Consider the following 24,715-nt stretch of genomic DNA (forward strand, 5'->3'; position numbering starts at 1 on the left):
TCAAAAGACCTAACGCTTTAGACTCTATTTTGAAATTCAAAATAAAACATGGATTCTTCTGGGCTCATTCCTATCATCTCTCAGAAGTACAGAATGTCTAAGGCAATGGGTGGAGGTCAATGATGTAACAAAAATTCCCAGAAATTAAAATTTCACAGTATCATCTCACTATTGTATCATTTGTATCAAATGAAGCCTGGTTGAGGGTGGGAGGAGAGAGTCAGTTGTCTCAGATCTATGAGGTCATAGCTGAGGTCACAGAAGAGTTGAAAAGGGCTAGGTTGATAGGCAAGATGAAAGGAAGCTGTTGTGAGATGCGGCTCAAGGAGGAGAAATTCTAGGAGGTTAGGGGTGGGGAGAAGAGCTATTTGGGGTGCCCAGTTGGGTAAGTTTCTGGACATAATTTTCTTATTAGTTCCTGACTCAGTTTTGGAGATGGGAAGAATGGAAGGAGGGGTTCTGGGAAGCAACTTCTCAAAGGAGGATTTAACTCTGAGTCACTGATTTGACCTCTCAGCTCCATGTGTTTTTGACAGTATCAGCTGTGGGGTTTCCCTCTTGCCTACAAAACACTTGAAGGCTGGAGCTGACAGACCTCCAGCATGTGGTGCTACTCTTAGCTGTCTGACTAGGATGGAGGATGGGATGGGAAATTGTCCATTCTTGAATTTATTATATACTACTTCCTAACCTTGTCTTAGACCCACTGTTACCTCAAGCAGCCACTGGCCCACTCCCTGACCCAATCCCAGCCACTTATTATTTTTTCACTTAGTTTCTCTTTTCTCTACCCACCTTCTCACTGAAATTTCTTTACCTGGGGCAAACACTTCTTCCCTCACACCCTTATCTTTACACATATGTGTACACACATACACACACATTCACACAAACACACTGACCCATTCAAAATACAGGTGCTTCCTGAACTACTAAGACATCTGTCTTGGTAGTTCTCCAACAAGGAAGTCTCCTCTCATCATTTACCTGCCCTCTTCCCCATTCATTTACTCTTCTCCAGGACGTGGAGCTATCTCCATCTTCAGCTCCAGAGCATCTGGTTTCCGTTCAGACTAATGGCACAGCATGCCTTCCAAGATCAAGAACAAGAGGGAGGAAGGAACTCCAGGCAGCAGAAAAGGTAAATGGGGCTAATGATGACCTTCAAATGTCCTTAGATTGGATATTCTCTATGGGAGAAGAATCAAGGTCCCCTGTCTCCCACCCCTACCACGGCTGCACCTATTTCCTGGTTGGGGAAAGTTGGGACTTTCATGTGTCCTTTCTCTTCTCCTTAATGGAAGGAACAAAAGCGAGTCATTCTCATTCTAATTAGAAGGTGGGCTTCAATCTGAAATTCCTGTAGGAGGAGTTAGTTGTGTATACAACCAAGGGGCATTTATTTATCCCAAGACCCACTTTCTCTCAGAAGTTCTTAGGTCCTCTACAATGTAAATTAAGGCCAGATGCCCAACTTTGCTTTCCTTGTCCTAGGATGCAGAGAAGGGCCAGAATCTGCTGCTTTATACTGGGTATACTGAATATACCCAGGCAATATTATACATAAAATCTGAAAAAAGAAAAAAAAACAACTAGGTTTTCTGTGCACTTATAGGTCAAGAAAGATTCAGAAAGGAACTGGAGCCTTGGTTTGAGCTTTTGAAGTATGCAGAAGATGTTATATGAATTTATAGGAAGCAAAAATGGACACAATATTGTAAAGAAGTTATATTCCAATTTAAAAAAAATACCTAATGTATGATTATATTTATAGGACATTCTGAAAGTGATGCAACTACATGGAGAAGAAATAGATCAGTGCTTAGTTACCAAGGTCTGGGAGTAATGGAAAGAGACTGATTCCAAAGAGATAAGAGAGAATTTTGGAGAGTGATGGGAGAATTCTATACCTTTACTGTGGTGGTGATTACATGATGTTTGCATATGTCAATGTGTAAAACTGTACACAATAAAGAATAATATTTACTGTATATAAACTATTCCTCATAAACCTGGCTTCATAAATTGTGATTCTAATTACTCAATGTCTTCACCACCATTTTAGCCAACTTCCAGGAAATGCATAGTACCATTATTTCCAATGTATTGAGATGTTTCTCGTCATCAAAACTAAGAAATGCAGGAATCAAAAAATCACAGGATTTTGTGCAGTAAAGACATTAGAGACCAAAAAAAGAAAAAGAAACGAGTTTAAAGGAATTCAGGAAGAAAAAGAGTTAAAAGTGTCTTCTAAGGTTTCTAGGTAGCATATCTTATTAAGGTGCTCATAACGATTAACTGAGCCTCAAGTCTGAGAGCCACTGAGGAATTGCGAAGCCTGACACTTGGAGGAAGATAGAAACAAGTTCTAAGAATATGAGGAATAGTTATGTAGTTCCACTACAGAATTACGAGGAGAAAATAGTTGATAGATATGGAGTCACTGAGTTCTATTTGGGAAAGTGCATTGTTGTTCCTATTCAGTTGCTAAGTCGTATCCCACTCTTTGCCACCCCACGAACTGCAGCATGCCAGGCTTCTCTGTCCCTCACTATCTCTTGTGAGTTTCCCCAAACTTATGGATGCCTTTTAATCCTTTTTGTTGCCTAATTGCCCTGGTTAGGACTCCCAATATCCTGTTGAATAGGAAGGTGAGCGTGAGATTTCCTGTCTTTTCCTAACCTTATAGGAAAAGCTTTTAGCTTTACCATTAAGTATGATGTTGGCTATAGGTTTGTCACATACAGCCTTTATTATAGTGAGGTGAATTTCTTCTATAACTAATTGTTGAGAGTTTTATCTTGAATGGATACTGAATTTTATCAAATTATTTTTCTGCATCTATTTAGAACATTTTATGGTTTTTATCCTTCATTCTGTTGATTTTGGGCTTCCCTGATGGCTCAGCTGGTAAAGAATCTGTCTGCAATGTGGGAGACCTGGGTTCGATCCCTAGGTTGGAAAGATCCCCTGGAGAAGGGAATGGCTACCCACTCCAGTATCCTGGTCTGGAGAATTTCATGGACTGTATAGTCCATGGGGTTGCAAAGAGTCAGACATGATAGTGACTTTCACATTCCGTTGATGTGGTGTATCACAATTGATATCCATTTGTAGAATCATTCTTAGAGCCCAGGGGTACATCTCATCTGATCATAGTGTATGAGCCTTTTAATGCATTGCTGAATTCAGTTTGTTAGCACTAAGTTGAGGATTTTTACATCTACATTCATCAGGAATATTGGTGTGTAGTTTCCTTCTTGTTGTATCCTTATCTGGATTTTGTATGAGAGAAATGTGGGCCTCATAGAGTGAGTCTGAGCATGTGCCTTTCTCTTCAATTTTTTGGAAGAGTTAGAGGGGGACTGGTGTTAACTCTTCGTTTGGTAGAATTCACCTGTGAAGCCATCTGGTTCTCAGCTTCTCTTTGTAGGGAGGAGTTTGATTACTAACTTCATCTTCTTACTCATTATTGGTCTGTTCAGATTTTTGTATTTCATCATGATTTGGTTTTAGTAGGTTTTATGCATGCATGCTAAGTTGCTTCAGTTGTGTCTGACTCTTTGCGACCCTATGGATGGTAGTCTAACAGGCTCCTCTGCCCATGGGATTCTCCAGGTAAGAACACTGGAGGGGGCTGCCATGCCCTTCTCCAGGGGAACTTCCTGATGCAGGAATTGAACCTATGTCTCCTGCAGCTACTGCACTGCAGACAGATTCTTTACTGCTGAGCCAGCAGAGAAGCCTGAGTAGGTTGTATATTTCTAGGAATTTATACATTCCTTCTAAGATATCTAATTTTTTGGTGTATAGTTTTTCATAGTAGTCTCTTTGGTATTAGCCGTGATATCTTTTTATATCATCTTGATATATGTTTTTACATTTTATTTTACTTAAGTCTTTCTTTTTCTTCAACATGTTTGTTGAGGGCTGTTTAATTTCCACATGTTGTTGAATTTTAAGAATTTCCTCTTGTTATTGATTTCCAGTTTAATATCATTGTGGTAGGAAAAAATACATGGTATGTTATCAATATTAAGTTTGCTAAGCTTGCTTTGTGGCCCAGCAGATGACCTTGCCTGGAGAATGTTCTGTGTGTGCTTGAGAAGAATGTGCATTTTGTTGTTATTGGATGCAGTGTTTTGTATAGACCCATTTTGTCTATAATGCCATATATTTGTTATTTCCTTCATAACTCTGCCTGTGTGATCTATTCATTATTAAAAATGGGGTATTGAAGTCTGCTCTTATTATTTTTGTCAGTTTTTCCCTTCAGTTCTGCTTACCTATGCTATATATATTTAGGTGCTTCAAAATTGGATGTATATATATTTACAACTGTCATATCATCTTGATGAACTCTTTATTATATAATGACCTTCTCTGTCTCATATGACAAAGTGTACAGTTTTTGACTAAAAAATCTGTTTTGTCTGATATAAATACGGCTAGTCCTGCTCTCATTTGTGTACCATTTGCCTGAAATATCGTTTCTCATCCCTTCACTTTCAGCCTATGTGCTTGTGTGATAGCATATAGCTGGACTGTTTTAATCCATTCAACTCATCTGTTTGACTGGAGAATTTAATCCATTTATGTTTAAATAATTATTAATATGTAGCTATCAGTAATTACCATTATTACCATGTTGTTGTATTCTATTCTGTAGTTCCTTTGTTTCTTCCTTCCCTTCTTGCTATCTTGTTTTGTGATTTATTGAAATTCTGCAACAGTTTGCTCTGATTCCTTTTATCTTTTGTGTATCTTCTAGAGGTTTAGGTTACCATGAGACATATCCTACAGTATGTCTTTTTAAGCTGGTAACAGCAACTGCATACAAAAACTCTACATTTTTTCATTTCCCTTCACATTTTATGTTACTGATATCACTATTTAGACCTCTTTATAATATGTATCCATTAAAAAATTATTGTATTGATAGCTATAGCTACTTTTAATACTACTTAACTTTCACACTAGCATTACAAGTGATTTAATAAGCACCACCCTTACAGAATTAAAGTCTTCAAATTTGACTATATTTATCCCATTTCCAGTGAGATTTATACTTATGTTTTCCTCCTGCTGTTTAATATCCTTTCAACTTGAAGAACTCCCTTTAGCATTTGTTGTATGCCAAGTCTAGTCATGATCAAGCTTTTGTTTGTCTGGGAAAGTCTTTATCTCCACTTCATTTCTGAAGAGTAGCTTTGCCAGATAAAGTATCTGGGTTAGCAAGTTTGTTTGTTTGTTTTTGATACTTAGATTCTATCATCTTACTCCCTCCTGGCATACAAGGTGTCTGTCCAGAAGTACTCTTTTGGGACTTCCCTTGTATGTGGTAATTCACTTTTCCTTGCTGCTTTCCAAATTCTATTTGTCTTTGACCTTAGACAATTTGATTATAATGTCTCAATGAAGATTTCTTGATGTTTAGCCTCCTTGGAATTTTTGAGCATCATGGATCTAGATGTTAACTTCCCTACCAGATTTGGCAATTTTTCTGTCATTATTTCATTAAATAAGCTTTCTACCATTTTCACTTTCCCTGTTCCTTCTGTGGCTTTCAAAATGCCCATATTATGTCATTTAATGGTGTCCCATAAGTCATATAGGCATTCTTTACTCTTATCAGTTCTTTTCTTTTTATTCTTCTGAATTTCAAATTATTTGTCTTCAAGTTCAATCATTCTCTTTTCTTCTTGATCAAGCCTGCTGTTGAAGCCCTCTATTGAATTTTTCATCACAGCCATTGTATTCTTCAGTCCCAAGAGTTTCTGTCTGGTTCTTTTTTTTATAGTTTTCATTTCTTTGTTGAACTTCTCATTTTGCTCACGTGCTGTTTTCTTGATTTCTATTCATTGTTCATCTTCTCTTGTGGCTTAAAGATTCTTTAATATAACTGTTTAGAATTGCAATTGATCTCCATTCCTTTGAGATCCATCACTGGATCTCTTTGTTCTTTTGGTGTTGTTATGTTTCCTTGATTCTTCATGTTCCTTGAATTCTTGCATTGCCATCTCTTTATTTGAAGAAGCAGTCTTCTCTTCCAGTCTTTACTGACTGGCTTCAAAAGTGAAAGATCTTCACCAGTCAGCCCAGCTAAAGATTTTGGGAGTCTTTCAGGTCTTTCCTATGGGTGCACTCACCTCTGTATTCTTGTTACCTCTTGAGGAGAGGCCTTCTCTTAATCCCAAAAAGTCAGTCTGGGTACTGGCAGCCTCCTGTTTATTTTCCCCAGAGTATTCAAGATTCTTCCAAATGTTCCCTCTCCCATTCTCACATAGCTGAGCCAGCTGCTGATATCTACACACTGTCTTCAGAGGCTTTCACTTGCCATCTGCAGAGGCTAACATGGACCATCTCAGGGTATGTGAAATACTAGGAGCATTTGTCAGTCAGTTGAGGGAAGTAACCGACAGGTGAGAAGTCCCATAGTGTTCTGGATAACCCTCTTGGTGGAGCTCACCTAGATCTAATAGGTGATCTGCAGCTGGTTCTGGAGATCCATGTGGTGAATGCCATGAGTGTCCACCACTTTCTTTTCTTCACAACTCCCCCAGTACTATTCAGCTGTGCCAATCACCTTAGCCATCTGGGTGGAATGAGATAGAAGTGGGCCTCCTAAGTCAATGCCTTAGAAGCCTGGGAAGTCAGAGAGCTCATTCCACTCTCACTTCCCTCATAGGAGAAATCACAGGTTGAGAGGGTGCCACTGGCACTAAGCTATACTGCCTTTGGGGAGGAGTGTCTTGGGGGTGGGAGGTAAAGTGAAAATGTCTTTCTTACCTTCTTCAATGCATCTATTCATGGATTTCTTTTGCTTGAATGAGGTTTTGGAAGCTCTCCACTGGATTCCTGATTTCCCAAAAGGTACTTCCATCCATGGATGGTTGTAAAAATTGATGTTTATGGCGTAGATATGAGGGCTGGTAACCTTTTATTCTGACACCTTGTTTATGTCACCTATCTAGTGACTCATCAGATTTTTATCACCCTTTCTTTCCAGAAAATCCTTTGAAGACACAATGAGACCAAAGGTGGGTGAGACTTCCAAATATACTGGTCCCTTTGGGCTTTCCTGGTATCTCAAATGGTAAAGAGTCTGCCTGCAACGCGGGAGACCTGGGTTCGATCCCCGGGTCAGGAAGATCTCCTGGAGAAGGAAATGACAACCCACTCCAATACTCTTGCCTGGAAAATTCCATGGATGGAGGAGCCCGGTAGGCTACGGTCCATGGGATTGCAAAGAGTAGGATACAACTGAGCAGCTTCACTGGTTGGGAATCAAGTTTCCTGGGGAAAGCAGAGATGAAAAGGCTGTGGCCAGGAGGCAGGAAAACTAACAAGAACCATATCTTGGAAGACTTGGGCACTGTAGCTCAGAATGCTCTTGACCAAGTGGTGGGTCATTGTGCACCAAGACAAGTAACATCTTCAAAGCCACAACTACACTAGATGACTTCAAAAGCAGGCAGGCTATATATGTGGGTATTAATAAGGTGAGTCAACATAGGAGTCTGTTTATATCTGTCACCCAGTGGCTAGATTAAGAGATGACAAGGGATATGGGCGGGCTGAAGGAGACTTAGGGCTGCCTGACAAATGGCATGCCTTCGAGTGTCCATCTCAACTCCAAAAAATGCCTCATATTCTATCTGTTTCATGATGTGTCAGTTCAGATTCTGGGAGAGTTAAGGTAATGTTCCCAATATGTGTATCTTATTTCAACAGGAAGTAGAATTAACGATCACTGAAACCCTGTGGGACCAGGTGAGTACAGAGGGGTCCTCATGACAGCACAGTGAGAGACGGGAGAAGGGAGAGAAGCTTAAGAAAGGAGTACATTTCCTTCTTTCCCCATGAGTAATTTGCTGATTGATGGTAAGGAATTCCCATGCTCCCTCCCAGCTTGTTCCACTACTCATCTAGTCCCAAATCCTCAGATACTCCTTGTGTCTGTGCATCTCAATGCCCGTTCTCAACATCCACTTCTCCATTAGATAAGCCTTTTCGAGTATGTTTTCTCTACCAGCATTATATAAGCACTGTAAATTAATAATTTAAATCTCATTCACTAGCAAGTACCTTAGGGCAAGTACTGAAAAACCCATATATTTTAACTCTCAGATGAGAAGAAGACAATTTACCATTTTGATATGAAAATTAAAGATCCTAACTCCATTTCTTATTAGAAAGAAATAGTTTACCTCTAGAGCCACTCAGATGATTTGACAAATTGTCTGCCAATGGCCCTTGATTCCTATGTCATAAAAACTAAAGATTTGGCCCTTCCAGAATGAGGTACCTTCAAAATTAACCTCTCAAAAATAAATAAGTCAACCTAAAGAGTAGACGCATTTAATTTAATTCATTTGAATGAAAAGTTAATTCCATAAAGTGACTAATTTCTGCATAATTACTAGTGAGCTGTTGTTTCTGAGGGAAACATGCCTACTGTTTCTGGAGTTCCTGTTTCTAACATGATTATGATCATGTCATTAGCACAGAAGAGGATTCTTTTCTTCCATCGACTACGGCAAAAAAGTCTATACAAAGACATTAAAAGACATAGAATTTGCTTAAGTCACTCACACATAATTTAAACATAATTTCAATAGGTGGGACATCATTCAGTTTTGATTATTTACAGTGATAAACTGCTTTGTTACTGAATTTCTTGAGAGTATTTTAATAAAGATTCTGAAGAAGAATAAACACCAGATTCACACTGCAGCATCAGAGATTGCCAACATGATTTTTTTAATGCTTCAGAATGTTCTACAGACCACCAAATTTATTGACAATAATTTAACTGAGAATTATGGCCAGCAGCAGAAACATATTCATGGAGCTTTCCTGTCCTTTAACTTAATATATTTGAGAGATTCCGACCTGTTATTGGAGAGGTCTGAGGTGTTGAAAAGAAAAGAATATGAGTTTGTACTTGGATGTGAAGAACTGCCCTTTTTGTGGTTATGAAAAACATAGTGTTTTAACGTCATTTCAAGGAAATTAGATCAAATCATTAAAATTGTTTTAAAGAGATCAAGTAGAAAAAATATTTTATAGAAGACAGATTAATCATATGTTTGGTAATGAATGAAACTGTTGAATCTATCAAGAGAGTGTTTTGGGTTCTGAAAACTTTTTGAGTTGAAAGAGAAATACAGGTTCATTAGGTCACCAATGGGAATTTGTTGCCTTCAGTCTTCTAACTGAGGAAATGCCATGAGTAGTTATTTTCAGAATCCACATGATTAAGCCCTGCATTTTGAAATTGCTTTAAAATAGACTTGTATTTAGAGAATGTGAGAGAAAATTCTTTTAATTCTATAAAAAGAGATGTCTTTTTCACTTTGATGAAATTTCCTTGTTTTCCCAGAAATAGGAAAATGACAACCAAGGTGACAATTCTCAAATATAAAAACACAAGATTTCACTTTATATTTAAATGGTCTATTAGTGCAGAAGCTAGCTATGCTCATTAACAGCCAAAGCAAACTGCTATAAACTTTCACAGAACACAGATTTTCACTTGGAGTTTCTGAGACCTTCCCAAAATTATCAGCTATTTCAACTTTCCAGTCTTGACATTCTAGTTGCATTTAAACTGTGATATAGAGATGAGAATTAGAGGGAAAGTGATCACTTTTGAACCTATAATATCAATTATTCACATGAAACTAAGCAGAAAAAGACTTTAAATCAAAGACTATGAATTATTTAAATGAAAAAAAAAGTAAGTGAAAGTCTCCATAGCCTCTCTCCTGCAAGGCCCCACTGAACAATACTATGTAACATAATCAACTTTTTTATTCTCTGTCTTTCAGTGACTTTTCTCATAAGTTTTACAGAAAGAAAAATGGTAAATTCCTTATGATTATACAGTGGAGATTACAAATAGATTCAAGGGATTAGATCTGGTAGACAGACTGCCAGAACTATGGACAGAGGTCTGTAACATTGTACGGGACACAGTGACCAAAACCATTTCAAAGAAAAAGAAATGCAAGAAGGCAAAGTGGTTGTTTAAGGAGGCTTTACAAATATCTGAGGAAAGAAAAGAAGCAAAAAGCAGGAGAGAAAGGGAAAGATATACCCAACTGAATGCAGAGTTCCAGAGAAAATCAAGGAGAGATAAGAAAGCCTTCTTAAACTAACAATGCAAAGAAACAGAGGAAAACAATGGAATGGAAATGACTAGACGTCTCTTCAAGAAAACTGGAGATATCACGGGAACACTTCAAGCAAGGATGGCATGATAAAGGCCCTAACAGAGGTAGAAGAGATTAAGGAGAGGTAGCAAGAATACACAGAAGAATTGCACAAAAAAGGTCTTAATGACCCAGATAACCATAATGGTGTGGTCACTCACCTAGAGCCAGACATCCTGGGGTGTGAAGTCAAGTGGGCCTTAGGAAGCATTACTACCAACAAAGCTGGTGGAGGTGATGGAATACCAGCTGAACTATTTAAAATCCTAAAAGATGATGCTGTGAAAGTGCTGCACTCAATATGCCAGCAAATTTGGAAAACTCAGCAGTGGCCACAAGACTGGAAAAGATCAGTTTTTACTCCAATCCCAAAGAAAGGCAATGCCAAAGAATGTTCAAGCTACCATACAATTGCGCTCATTTCACAAGTTAGCAAAGTAATGCTCAAAATCCTTCAAGCTAGGTTTAGCAGTACATGAACTGAGAACTTCCAGATGTACAAGCTGGATTTCGAAGAGGCAGAGAGGGAGGAGCCCAGATGGTGGAGGAATAGGACAGGGAGACCACTTTCTCCCCTATAAATTCATCGAAAGAACATTTGAACGCTGAGCAGACTTCACAAAACAACTTCTGACTGCTAGTAGAAGACATCAGGTGCCCAGAAAAGCAGCCCATCATCTTCGAAAGGAGGTAGGACAAAATATAAAAGATAAAAAGAGAGACAAAAGAGCTAGGGATGGAGACCCATCCAGGGAAGGGAGTCATAATAGAGAAAGTTTCCAAACACCATGAAGAGGCGGAGAAACCAGAGGTCAAATTGCCAACATTCGTTGGATCATAGAGAAAGCAAGCGAGTTACAGAAAAACATCTACATTTGCTTCACTGACTATTTTAAAGCCTTTGACTGTGTGGATTGCAACAAACTATGCAGATAAAGAGAGGGGAATACCAGACCACCTCACCTGTCTCCTAAGAAACCTGTATGCAGGTCAAGAGGCAACAGTTACAACCAGACATGGAACAACAGTCTGGTTCAAAATTGGGGAAAGGAGTAGGTCAAAGCTCTATATTGTCACTCTGCTTATTTAATTTTCTATGCAGAGTGTATCATGCAAAATGTCAGGCTGGGTAAATCACAACTTGGAATCAAGACTGCCAGGAGAAACATCAATAACCTCAGATATGCAGATGATATCACTTTAACAGCAGAAAGTGAGGAGCCTCTTTATGAGAGGGTAAAAGAGGAGAGTGAAAAAGCTGACTCAAAACTCAACATTCAAAAACTAAGTAAGATCATGGTATCCGGTCCCATCACTTCATGGCAAAGAGATGATGAAAAAGTGGAAACAGTGACAGATTTTATTTTCCTGGGCTTCAAAATCACTGTGGACAGTGACTGAAGCCATGAAACTAAAAGATACTTGCTCTTTGGAAGGAAAACTATGACAAACCTAGACAGCATGTTAAAACCCAAAGATATCACTTTGCCAACAAAGGTCCATATAGTCAAAACTATGGTTTTTTCAGTAGTCATATACAGATGCGAGAGTTGGACCATAAAGAAAACTTGAGTGCCAAAGAATTGATGCTTTCAAATTGTGGTACTGGAGAAGACTCCTGAGAGTCCTCTGGACTGCAAGATCAAACTAATCAATCCTAAAGGAAATCAACGCTGAATATTCACTGGAAGGACTGACGCTGAAGCTTTAATACTTTGGCAACCTGATATGAAGAGCTGACTCACCTGAAAACCTGTGATGCTTGGAGAGATTGACGACAAAAGGATATGGGGGTGGTAGAGGATGAGATAGCATCACTGACTTAAAGCACATGAATCCAAGCAAACTCCAGACGACAGGGGAGCCTGGGGTGCTGCAGTCCAAGGAATTGCAAAGAGTCAGACATAACTTAGCGAATGAACAACAAAGCATGTTAAAATTCCTGAATATCAACAAAAACAAATCTATATTTCAACTGAATAAAATATACCTATCTGTCTTAAAGTCCTTTCCCCAAAATGAAGAAATTCAGACTACCAATAGTCACTGTCTCCATCTATGTCTGGGTGAAGAATATAGGTGCATGTTTAGTTTTAGAAGAATCTGCCAGAGCTTTTCCCACAGTGATCACACACTTCTGTACTTCTTCCAACAATTTATGAGAGTTCGAGCTTCTCTATGTTCTCACCAACACATGGTCTTGGTCTTCTGGTGTATTATAATCTAAATGCAAATGTGTTGATTTCCACAGCTATGTTTAGCTTCAGAACAAACACCAATGAAATGAAGTACAATAGTGGGTTTCACTGACATTCCTTTCACAACCTGGCCTTCTTTAAATAAGTTCCTGTATTTCACCCACCTACCATATGAAGAAATGGTGGCCCAGAAATATGAATGAGAGTGGAATTCAATGGGATTTATTTCTTTAAGCTAGGAAGCCATAGTCTGTTGGCATTCATACTCTATAACCTAATAATGACTGAGAGATTCTATATATAAAATCCCTTGTAATAAAGTCTGTAACATTAATTTTTCCATAATTTTTTGTCTTGTCAGGTGCTAATGGCCTTTAAGGATATACAAAATGAGGTGAGATTAAATTTCCACTCTAAATTCCCTGGCCATATCACTTCTCTTGCTTCTGATTTTCCTATACCCTTCTGTGCTGTTGACTTTGATCAAGCTTTTAGTTTCATTTCTTTATCTAGGGATTTCTCCCTTAAAAGACTAGCACTCATTTGTCAGTCTAGTAAGTAAGACCAGAAGATGCCTAACAATTCCCTTATGAAAAATATGATAATACAGAGAGAAAATCATATCTATCAGAACTACTCTCAGCAAGAATACCATGCAGTTATGTGAAAGAGATAGGTGACTGAGTTGGGAGGATCCAAATGACATGGTAAACTATTAAGATAGTATGTTTATTAATTATAGGGTAGTACAAATTAAGAGTCCAGAGCTAAACTTCGTTCTGCAACAATCCTCCTCTTCTGCTCTTTCATGCAGGTTCTAGTATTTTTTCTATACAAACACTAATTAAATATCTAAAAATATAGTCCAAAAATGGAGTATATTATTGGCTTACCCCAGACATTGAGTTACTACATTTGCTTGCTCAAGGTGTTGATGTGTCTCAGTCCTACCCAGGTTGGACCGAAAGGACCTGAAAGAAATTTCCTCTACTTCACTAACTGGATCACTCTTAGCCTTTGAACTAAGCCTTTTTCCATAGTCCAAGAAGCCATGCCATTGTATCCTGCTGCTGTGTCTGGAACTTACTCTAGGAAAAAACTACAGCAGCCTCCGCCTCCATCTGGCTGGAGGTAAAAGGGAGAAGAGATCAAAAACTTGGTATTTTCACAAAGTATTCCTTGGCCTCAGAGCACCTCCACATTACCCAGAATTTTAGTCCCCTGTGTCCTTCCTAAGTGTCCTCCAAACAGGACTTGAGCTAGTGAGAGGAGGAGGTTTGTCCATAAGTGGGACTAACATGTGTTGATTTCATCCTTTCAAGGCCCATAAACAAAGATAAATGTCCCACCTGACATCTCCTGTGCTGAAGCTCTGTTCTAGGTCTAGTGGTTCTTCATGGGGTTCATCAGACACAGTCCCTGCCCTCATGGAACACCTGGGCTGGTGCAGACTGTTATGTCAGTCTGACAAACACCTTCAAACATACAGGCACACGGAGAGAAGAAAGTCAAGCAAAAGATATCTGGGAGAGACAGAACTAGAAAGCACTTCCTTGCCCCAGAGCACTGTTATGTAGAAACACCATCTAGCCAGCTCCTGGGAGCTCAGGGGCCCCAAAGTACATAGCATCAGCAGCTGTTTACTCTGGGATGAGTAAGAGGGAATTTTTTAAAAAACAGATACTTAAAGGCTCATCTCAGAGAACCAATGCATACACAATGAGTCAGCTCAGTTCAATGGTTCAGTCATGTCTGACTCTTTGAAACCCCATAGACTGTAGCATGCCAGGCTTCCCTGTCCATCACCATCTCCCTGAGCTTGCTCAAACTCATGTCCATTGAGTTGGCGATGCCATCCAACCATCTCATCCTCTGTCGTCCCCTTCTCCTCCTGCCTTCAATCTTTCCCAGCATCAGGGTCTTTTCAAATGAGTCAGTTCTTCGCATCAGGTGGCCAAAGTATTGGAGTTTCAGCTTCAGCATCAGTCCTTCCAATGAATATTCAAGACTGACTTCCTTTAAGATGGACTGGTTAGATCTTCTTGCTGTCCAAGGGACTTGCAAGAGTCTTCTCCAACACCACAGTTCAAAAGCATCAATTCTTCGGTGCTCAGCTTTCTTCATAGTCCAACTCTCACATCCATACATGGCTACTGGAAAAACCATAGCTTTGACTAGATGGACCTTTGTAGGCAAAGTAATGTCTCTGCTTTTTAATATGCTGTCTAGGTTGATCATAGCTTTTCTTCCAAGGAGCAAGGGTCTCTTAATTTCATGGCTGCAGTCACCATCTGCAGTGATTCTGGAGCCCCCAAAAATAGTCTCTCACTATTTCCATTGTTTCCCCATCTATTTGCTATGAAGTGATGAGACTGAATGCCATGATCTTCGTTTTCTGAATGCTGAGTTTTAAGCCAACTTTTTCACTCTCCTCTTTCACTTTCATCAAGAGGATCTAGTTCTTCTTCACTTTCTGCCATGGGTGGTGCCACCTGCGTATCTGAGGTTATTAATATTTCTCCTGGTATTCTTGATTCCAGCTTGTGCTTCATCCAGCCCAGCATTTCTCATGATATACTCGGTATTTTTCACAGAACTAGACCAAAGAATTTCACAATTTGTATGGAAATACAAAAAACCTCGAATAGCCAAAGTAATCTTGAGAAAGAAGAATGGAACTGGAGGAATCAACCTGCCTGACTTCAGACTCTACTACAAAGCCACAGTCATCAAGACAGTATGGTACTGGCACAAAGACAGAAATATAGATCAATGGAACAGAATAGAAAGCCCAGAGATAAATCCACAAACCTATGGACACCTTATCTTCGACAAAGGAGGCAAGGATATACAATGGAAAAAAGACAACCTCTTTAACAAGTGGTGCTGGGAAAACTGGTCAACCACTTGTAAAAGAATGAAACTAGAACACTTTCTAACACCATACACAAAAATAAACTCAAAATGGATTAAAGATCTAAATGTAAGACCAGAAACTATAAAACTCCTAGAGGAGAACATAGGCAAAACACTCTCCGACATAAATCACAGCAAGATCCTCTATGACCCACCTCCCAGAATATTGGAAATAAAAGCAAAAACTAAACAAATGGGACCTAATGAAACTTAAAAGCTTTTGCACTACAAAGGAAACTATAAGTAAGGTGAAAAGACAGCCTCAGATTGGGAGAAAATAATAGCAAATGAAGAAACAGACAAAGGATTAATCTCAAAAATATACAAGCAACTCCTGCAGCTCAATTCCAGAAAAATAAATGACCCAATCAAAAAATGGGCCAAAGAACTAAACAGACATTTCTCCAAAGAAGACATACAGATGGCTAACAAACACATGAAAAGATGCTCAACATCACTCATTATTAGAGAAATGCAAATCAAAACCACAATGAGGTACCATTACACGCCAGTCAGGATGGCTGCTATCCAAAAGTCTACAAGCAATAAATGCTGGAGAGGGTGTGGAGAAAAGGGAACCCTCTTACACTGTTGGTGGGAATGCAAACTAGTACAGCCGCTATGGAGAACAGTGTGGAGATTCCTTAAAAACTGGAAATAGAACTGCCATATGACCCAGCAATCCCACTTCTGGGCATACACACTGAGGAAACCAGATCTGAAAGAGACACATGCACCCCAATGTTCATCGCAGCACTGTTTATAATAGCCAGGACATGGAAGCAACCTAGATGCCCATCAGCAGATGAATGGATAAGGAAGCTGTGTACATATACACCATGGAATATTACTCAGCCATTAAAAAGAATTCATTTGAACCAGTTCTAATGAGATGGATGAAACTGGAGCCCCTTATACAGAGTGAAGTAAGCCAGAAAGATAAAGAACATTACAGCATACTAACACATATATATGGAATTTAGAAAGATGGTAACGATAACCCTATATGCAAAACAGAAAAAGAGACACAGAAATACAGAACAGACTTTTGAACTCTGTGGGAGAATGTGAGGGTGGGATATTTCAAAAGAACAGCATGTATACTATCTATGGTGAAACAGATCACCAGCCCAGGTGGGATGCATGAGACAAGTGCTCGGGCCTGGTGCACTGGGAAGACCCAGAGGAATCGGGTGGAGAGGGAGGTGGGAGGGGGGATCGGGATGGGGAATACGTGTAAATCTATGGCTGATTCATATCAATGTATGACAAAACCCACTGAAATGTTGTGAAGTAATTAGCCTCCAACTAATAAAAAAAAAAAAAGAAAAAAAAATGTTAAATAAGCAGGGTGACAATACACAGCCTTGATGTAATCCTTTACCGATTTGGAAGCAGTCTGTTGTTCCAAGTCCAGTTCTAACTGTTGCTTCCTGACCTGCATACAGATTTATCAGGAGTCAGGTCAGGTGATCTGGTTTTCCTGTCTCGAACAATTTCCACAGTTTGTTGTGATCCACACAGTCAAAGGCTTTGGTGTAGTCAATAAAGCAGTAGATGTTTTTCTGGAACTCTCTTGCTTTTTTGATGACCCAATGGATGTTGGCAATTTGATCTCTGGTTCCTCTGCCTTTTCTAAATCCAGCTTGAACATCTGGAAGTTCACCGTTCACGTACTGTTGAAGCCTGGCTTGGAGAATTTTGAGCATTACTTTACTAGTGTGTGAGATGAGTGCAATTGTGCAGTAGTTTGAACATTATTTGGCATTGCCTTTATTTGGGATTGGAATGAAAACTGACCTTTTCCAGTCCTGTGGCCACTGCTGAGTTTTCCAAATTTGCTGACATACTGAGTGTAGCACTTTCACAGCATCATCTTTTAGGATTTGAAATAGCTCAACTGGAATTGCATCACCTCCACTAGCTTTGTTCGTAGTAATGCTTCCTAAGGCCCATTTGACTTCACATTCCAGGATGTCTGGCTCTAGGTGAGTGATCACACCATCGTGGTTATCTGGGTCACGAAGATCTTTTTTGTATCGTTCTTCTGTGTATTCTTGCCACCTCTTCGTAATATCTTCTGCTCCCATTAGGTCTATACCATTGCTGTCCTTTATTGAGCCCATCTTTGCATGAAATATTCCTTTGGTATCTCTAATTTTCTTGAAGAGATCTAGAGTCTTTCTCATTCTATTGTTTTTGTCTATTTCTTTGCATTGATCACTGAGGAAGGCTTTCTTATCTCTCTATCCTTGCTATTCTTTGGAACTCTGCATTCAAATGAGTATATCTTTCCTTTTCTCCTTTACCTTTAGCTTCTCTTCTTTTCTCAGCTATTTGTAAGGCCTCCTCAGACAGCCATTTTGCCTTTTTGTATTTCTTTGTCTTGGGGATGGTCTTGATCACTGCCTCCTGTACAATGTCATGAACCTCCATCCATTGTTCTTCAGAGACTCTATCAGATATAATCCCTTGAATCTATTTGTCACTTCCACTGTATAATCATAAGGGATTTGATTCAGGTCATACCTGAATGATCTAGTGGTTTTCCCTACTTTCTTCAATTAAAGCCTGAATTTGGCAATAAGGAGTTCATGATCTGAGCCACAGTCAGCTCCTGTTCTTGTGTTTGCTGACTGTATAGAGCTTCTCCATCTTCAGCTGCAAAGAATATAATCAATCTAATTTCAGTATTGACCATATGGTGATGTCCAGGTGTAGAGTCTTTTCTTGAATGAGGAGGGTCAAAGTGAAAAGAAAAGTGAATGTCACTCAGTCATGCCCTACTCTTTGCGATCCCATGGACTGTAGCCCGCCAGGCTCCTCTGTCCATGGGATTCTCCAGGCAAGAATACGGAAGTGGGTTGCCATTCTATTCCCCAGGGGATCATCCCAACCCAGGGATCGAACCTAGGTCTCCTGCATTGCAGGTGCATTCTTTACCATCTAGCCACTAGGGAAGCCTGAAGAGAATGAAAGAGGCCAGAAAACAGAAAGGCCAGAAAGAATAAAAGAGGAGAGGCCACTGCATGAATCATCATGACTATAGGTAATGAACTGTGTATCTCCCACCCGTAATAAGGCCAGAGTTTGTCCTATTTATTATTCAGCAAACATTTATTGAATATGCTATATGCAGTGCATTGTGTTTGATGTGAGGCATACAAAAACAACACACATTCTTTCAGGAAACTTCAAATTTCATTACATTTCCAAGAAGCCCACATGTCTCACACAGACATCCCTATAATTACCAAGTCTACTGGTACACTGAAGAGGAGAGTGGCCCCTGACTCTGACTTTCTCTCATTTTTTTCAGCTGCAGGAAGATGCTCGGATTCGAGGTAAAGAGCAATATTTCAAGGTTTGGGTAAACCAAGGGTGAGGGGAGGGAATAAGGAGGAGTTCATAATCAAAGTCTCAACGTGGGAGCTTCTATTTGGCTGAAAGCTGGAGTCTGGGGGCCCTGCTAGTCTCTCCTCTTTCCAGTCCAGTTATCTGGACAGGGACAGCAGGATCTCTTTCTCCCTTGGAATGGCTGTTGAGGGCCAGAGGACACTCTCAGCCCTGTCAGACATGGCACTTGTCAGGAGCGGAGAGACAACAATCGGAGGGAAGCTTCCCAGCTCTGTGTTTAGGGTTTAGGAGGCACTGAAGATTGGGGAAGCCAAAATGGAATGATTATTTAGGGTGGTCAAATTATAGTACTCAAATGATCATATGCAGATTTTAATGTTTCAAATTAAAACACGCAGGTACTGTCTTAGTTGCTCAATCATGTACAACACTTTGCAACCCCATGGACTGTAGAGCACCAGGCTCCTCTATCCATGGCGATTTTCCAGGCAAGAATACTGGAGTGGGTTGCCATGCCCTCCTCCAGGAGCCTAGAACTATAGCATAAATTTAGCCATAGTTGGCGTTCCTTCCTTTCCAAAAGGGAACTTATAAATCAGGGCTTTTCAAACATTTGAATGTATACAAATTACCTTGGTACTTAATTCAATAGGCCTGAGACTCAGGTTCTTTATTTCTAAGAAGCTGTCATGTGATGCTGGAACCTGTGGTTCATGAATCAGACTTTGAATACCAAGGATATAAATGAGTTCACTGAAATATCCTACTGAATATAAAACAGATAACCAACAAGGACTTACTGTATAGCACAGGGAACTCCACTCAACCTCTGTAATAACCCATATGGGAAAAGAATCTGAAAAAGAATGAATATATGTATACATATAACTGAGTCACTTTGCTGTACACCAGAAACTGACACAACATTGGAAATCAACTCCTTTTTTCATTTTTAATTCAATGTATATTATTTTAATATTTGTCCATAAGAACATTTATAACTGATCATCTAATTTGGGTTAAATGTATCGCTGTGCTTAGTCGCTCGGTCATGTCTGACTCTTTGTGATCCCATGGACTATAGCCCACCAGGCTCCTCTGCCCATAGGATTCTCCAGGCAAGATTACTGGAGTGGGGTGCCATTGCCTACTCCAAGAGATCTTCCTGGTCCAGGGATCAAACCCATGTCTCTTATGTCTCCTGCACTGGCTGGTGGATTCTTTATTACTAGTGACACCTGGGAAGCCCAAAAGTATCACTACTCAGTTTTGTCTTTTGAAGTGTTCTCCAAACAGGACTTGCTCAGTGATGCAAGCTATTGTCTTATCATTCTGTAGCATATGCTATCTCTGTATGGTTTGGAGGTGATCTTAGCTTTGGGAGATGCACATAAGATTAATAGCATTCAGTGAGTCGTGTACTGGAAGTATCCATAAGTTACCACCCAGGAATCTCTGCTGAATTCTGAATATCAGTTTCCATTCCTCAGGCCCATGCAGGGCAGCAGACAGGACCAAAAATATGGAAATATGGCCAAGCAGAATCCATCATGAGGTACAGGGAAAACTTCTCTTGGCTGCTGAGCCCTAAGGGTCAACAGGTCAAAAGGGCTAAGTTTATCTAAGCTTGAAAGAGGTTCTCCTTTATTCAAGGAAGGCTGTTTTCCAAATAGGTCACTACAGGCCCTGGAATACCTGCTTGATGACCCAATGTAAAAAACATGGATTTAGGATCTTGATTGTTGTTATTGTTTCCTGCTTCCTAAAAGGTGGGTGGGTGGGTGAATGCAGAATAAGATGAGAATAATTCATCTCATTGTATTTTCCATACTGAAAAAAGAGACAAGGACCTAATCTAGTGTCAGTGCCCTGGGACTGAGGAATCTGACTAACTCCTAATGCCCAGAGCTGGTTAAATGGGATCTGGTGGCCATGATTCAATATATACTTTGTAAGTGACCAGATGTCCAGTGTCACGTTCTGCAACTGCCTCTCTGACAGGCCTATAGTTCTTTAGCTTCTCCACAAGTTCTGGTCTCTCCCACTTTGACTGGCCATACTCCAAACTAAGGATGTGAGCAGGGCTCAAGGCTCCTAAGGAGATACTTTCAGACCCCTGCAATGGAATGATTCCTTCCTGTGTCCCACTCAGGGATGAGCTCCGTGACACCCACATCATCTGCATCCAAGACTGGGTAAGTGACCCTCTTTTGAGAGTCCCTAAGGGAGATAGCATCCACCTGGATATGGGTGTAGTGACTAGGAATACTGCCGTCTCAGCCTTGAGTCTTCAGAACACTGTACTTACAACAAGTATCTCAGAAGATGGTCCCCCACTACTCTCAATTTATGGTGAACTACAGAGCCAAGGCTTCCTCCTTCATCCTCAGCCCCACCAGAAGTCTCTGGAATTTCATGATCAGTCTGCACCTCACCATACAGATTTTGGGAGAATCTATTCACTCAATTTAAGGGAAAAAAAAAGGAGACAAAGAAAGAATGACAGATAAGAAAGGAACGCCACAAAAAAAAAACAAATTAAAAAATGAGGAACTTAGAAAGAGAAGGACTTAGAAAAAGAAAATTTTTAAAACTTGAAAGTCCAATGCCTCAACATTCCATCCAAAAACAGACTAGGAGAAAAAAGATCAGGCTATACCACCAGAGATTTAATTTAGACACTAGGAAAAACTTTGATAGTGAAAACTGAAAAACAGAGTACTGGGTAGTAAGAAGCAGCAGCATGTTCTGCAGAGACTTCGGAAATACTTTTAAAAATCACTTTGACCTGTTTCAGATACAGTTCCACCTGAACCAGGAAATGAATAAGGTGAACTTCCTAGATCCCTGTTTCAACCCAATTTTATCCTACTCTAGAGAGTTGACCCTAGTGAAGTAAAAAAGCATTCCTCTTAAAAAGATATATCACTATAGTTTAAATTGATCATTGCTGAAAGCATGAAAGGAATAATGGACTGACAATCTCATATTTACATAAATCTTAAATGTATTTATTATAAACCTTTACATATGAGGAGCACTTTTGATTGATCAAAACCATATTGGATCAGTGATTTTACTTTCAGTATCCCTCTCTGAGGCAAACATGCGGAATTTACCTGACTTTCCTGATGAAAACATAGGCTCTGATAACTTAAGACACATCTCCTAATCCCACTAAGGACTCTCTCTTACAGGACACAACATCATCAGGGAATTGCAATTCCCAGAGCTAGTGATGCCCATTCCTAGTGGAGTCTGATAACAAAATAAATCCTTAAGGACAGTGGAGGCCAGGGAGGGGGCCCCAAAGGTGAGGGAGATCTCTCTCCCTCACACATTCACAGCCTCCTCTTATTTGGTACAGAAGCACCAAGACTTCAGATGCTGCAATGACCCCGAAGTTGGGAAGACTGCTGCCAGGCACTGGAGAGCAGCCATCAGGGATCCAGGCCCAAAACCTGAGAGGACAGTCCTCTGATCAGCCAGCTTGCTACCCTAGACCCTAATCCAACAATCAACGAAGAAGACCACCTTCAGGTATTTCACCGAGGTCTTTCCCCTGAACTCCACCCTTCATATCCTCAGGAACCCAGGCCTCATCAAGTCCTCACTCCAATATGGCAGAGTAGCAAACTCCACCCCCTCTCCAAAGCTGGGGTTACCTGAGGAACAATCGGTTGAGAAGGTAGAAGCCTGAGGGCAGGGCCTTGCTGGAATCTTTCAGTTTCTTGATTGAGGAAGAGCCAGACAGAGTGAGTCAGGTACAGATAGTTCTGTATAGGGAGGAGTGTTCAGAAATCAAGAGAGACAATTATGGGATAGAGAAATGGAAAGATAGAAAGTTTAAAAACACACTAAGAAACATGAGGCCCATTATCCCCTTCGGGAAAGTGCTCTGGAAACCTACGTTATTTTGAGGGCTTAATTCAGAATCAAGAGTCAAACACTGTAGGTCCACAACAGACTCCATTGTCAGGATTTTCATTAATAAAGCAGTTAAGTAAACTGCCCTCAAAGGAAATGTTTAAGTGATAGCCCATTTCCTCAACCTTTCAAACTCCCTGACTCTTTAGTTTCATGACACCTAATCTCATATGGAGAAAAAGACCATTCTCAGATATTTATCTGTGTCACAGACTAAGCTAGTGATACCCTCTCTATGGCCCTATGTAAGGCTTACTGGGAACTCCTGAAAACAGAATCTGAGTGATGAATGATAGAGAAAATCAGGTTCATCTGCATGTGTCTGAGTACAATGACTTTGTGTATTTTCCTGAATAGTCCCATTTCAAATATTTTATCTCATTTCCCCCACATAGCATCAAAATACCCAATATTTTGGCAACAAGATCACACCCTTCTGAAAGAATATATACAGTCACAAAACCTCTGTCATCATTCAAAACTCACTTTTGACTCAGAAATTAAGGCAGAAAATTTCCTTTCTCCTCAGTATAGCATAGGCAACAAGTATAGGACAGCAGAGCGTGGGCACCTATACAAAAAGAAAATGGTGTACAACCAGTGGGTCCCCTCCCTTAGTGTGTGTTTGATATCCTGGGATACAGTCATGAGGGCAGAAATATCATCTGTAGGACTGATTTTAGTTTCAGTGCCATCTTCCTGGTAAACTAAATTTCTTTTCTTCTCATCCATATGACTGTGACATCTAGGGCACAGCTTTGGTTGCCTGAAAAACAAAGTTATTGGGCAGGCATCACCACTGATCTGGAAGAGGGAGTGATACTCATGGGCAGAGATGCCGGGGTCTATGGCTACAACCAGGAACCTGGAAATCAAATGAGACGCACACACATCACAACTGCCAAGCGAAGAAACTAGCAAACAACAACTGATAAAAATAAATGTGGTGTAAAAGACGTCTATCCTATTGGCTCTTACTAGGTAGTGGAATGTAGCACTTGAATGTCCAACTATGGTCTTGCATTTGGTTCAGAGAACAACAGCATAGATTGGAGAAGATGTGGATTATAAAGTCACAAACCCATTTTAATTTTACCCAACTTATGGACTCATAGGCCTCAGTTTCCTCCCCTATAAATAAGGAAACATAACTAGAAAATGATGGAGGCTCCTTTCATTTTTAATATCTTGTGATCTGACTAGCCTCACAGTCTATGACTCCAACATGGCTATCCCCCAAAACTACAGAAAAAGCCAACTAGTCCAAAAATACTTCCTGCAAGAAAAAAACTACTTAGGATATTTATCAAAGATGTTGCAAACACACATAAAGCATGTATCATGACATAAAAGGTAGAGTTTTTAATTCTTACTTGTTCTTTTCCCAACAAAATTTAGACAAAAAGAAAACAACATATTAAAAATGATACAACATAGAATTTAAAACCAGTGGTGAAAATTTGTCACAATACCAGTAAAATAATAAATAAAAATCCATTATAACAATAAGTTTTAAAAATCATCACCTCATTAGATACTGACTTGGCATTTGTTGAGAGACAAGTGTTGAGTTTTTAAATTAAGACTACAAAAGTAATGGAAATTTTTTCACATGATAGAGGGACCCCATAATTTCAGGGTTGTATTAAAAACAAAAACTACACAAGGATCCCTTATATTTTCAAGCTAATTCAAAAGTATTTAAAATGCTTTCAGTGGTTTTCCAGTTCCCAGAGCAGATAAACATAAATCCCTGTAAGACATTTTATAGAAGCTGACAGACAGCAAAATTCATCAAGGAAAATAGGCAAAATTTTTTTAAAAAGGAGTATTGATGAAATTACCTTCAAAATTTTACTTCTAAAAGTCAAGAGAATGAGAAGACAAGTCAAAGATTGGCAGAAAATATTTGCTAAAGACATATCAGATAAACAAAAATATACCAAAAAATATTTAAAACTCAACAATAAGAAAATTAACAACTCAGTTTAAAAATTGAGAACTGATTGCTCACTAAAGAAGATATACAGATAGAAAACAAGCACATAAAAGACACTCAACATCAATGTCATTAGGGAACTTAAAACAAAAATAACAATT

General features: G+C 39.5%; 1 protein-coding gene across 1 annotated transcript; it reads left to right on the forward strand.

Moving 5' to 3' along the window:
• Nucleotides 1-279: 279 nt before the first annotated feature.
• Nucleotides 280-23,518, forward strand: C25H12orf54 (chromosome 25 C12orf54 homolog). The gene is made up of 9 exons (XM_043447231.1): nt 280-385; nt 1,022-1,141; nt 7,010-7,040; nt 7,735-7,773; nt 12,777-12,809; nt 18,651-18,675; nt 20,841-20,883; nt 22,056-22,228; nt 23,365-23,518. The coding sequence occupies exons 2-8, from the start codon at nt 1,077-1,079 to the stop codon at nt 22,195-22,197; spliced, it is 378 nt and encodes a 125-aa protein (XP_043303166.1). The 5' UTR covers nt 280-385; nt 1,022-1,076; the 3' UTR covers nt 22,198-22,228; nt 23,365-23,518.
• The last annotated feature ends 1,197 nt before the right edge of the window (nt 23,519-24,715 follow it).

Source organism: Cervus canadensis, chromosome 25 (assembly GCF_019320065.1).
Source record: "Cervus canadensis isolate Bull #8, Minnesota chromosome 25, ASM1932006v1, whole genome shotgun sequence".
Lineage (NCBI taxonomy): Eukaryota > Metazoa > Chordata > Mammalia > Artiodactyla > Cervidae > Cervus > Cervus canadensis.

What these genes read in the sequence shown, in the direction of transcription:
- C25H12orf54 (XM_043447231.1), top strand. Translation starts at nt 1,077, where the DNA reads ATGGCACAGCATGCCTTCCAAGATCAAGAACAAGAGGGAGGAAGGAAC. An exon ending in CTGAAACCCTGTGGGACCAG is followed by an intron (nt 7,774 to 12,776) that starts GTGAGTACAGAG and finishes TTGTCTTGTCAG; the next exon opens with GTGCTAATGGCCTTTAAGGA. An exon ending in GGAAGATGCTCGGATTCGAG is followed by an intron (nt 18,676 to 20,840) that starts GTAAAGAGCAAT and finishes TGTCCCACTCAG; the next exon opens with GGATGAGCTCCGTGACACCC.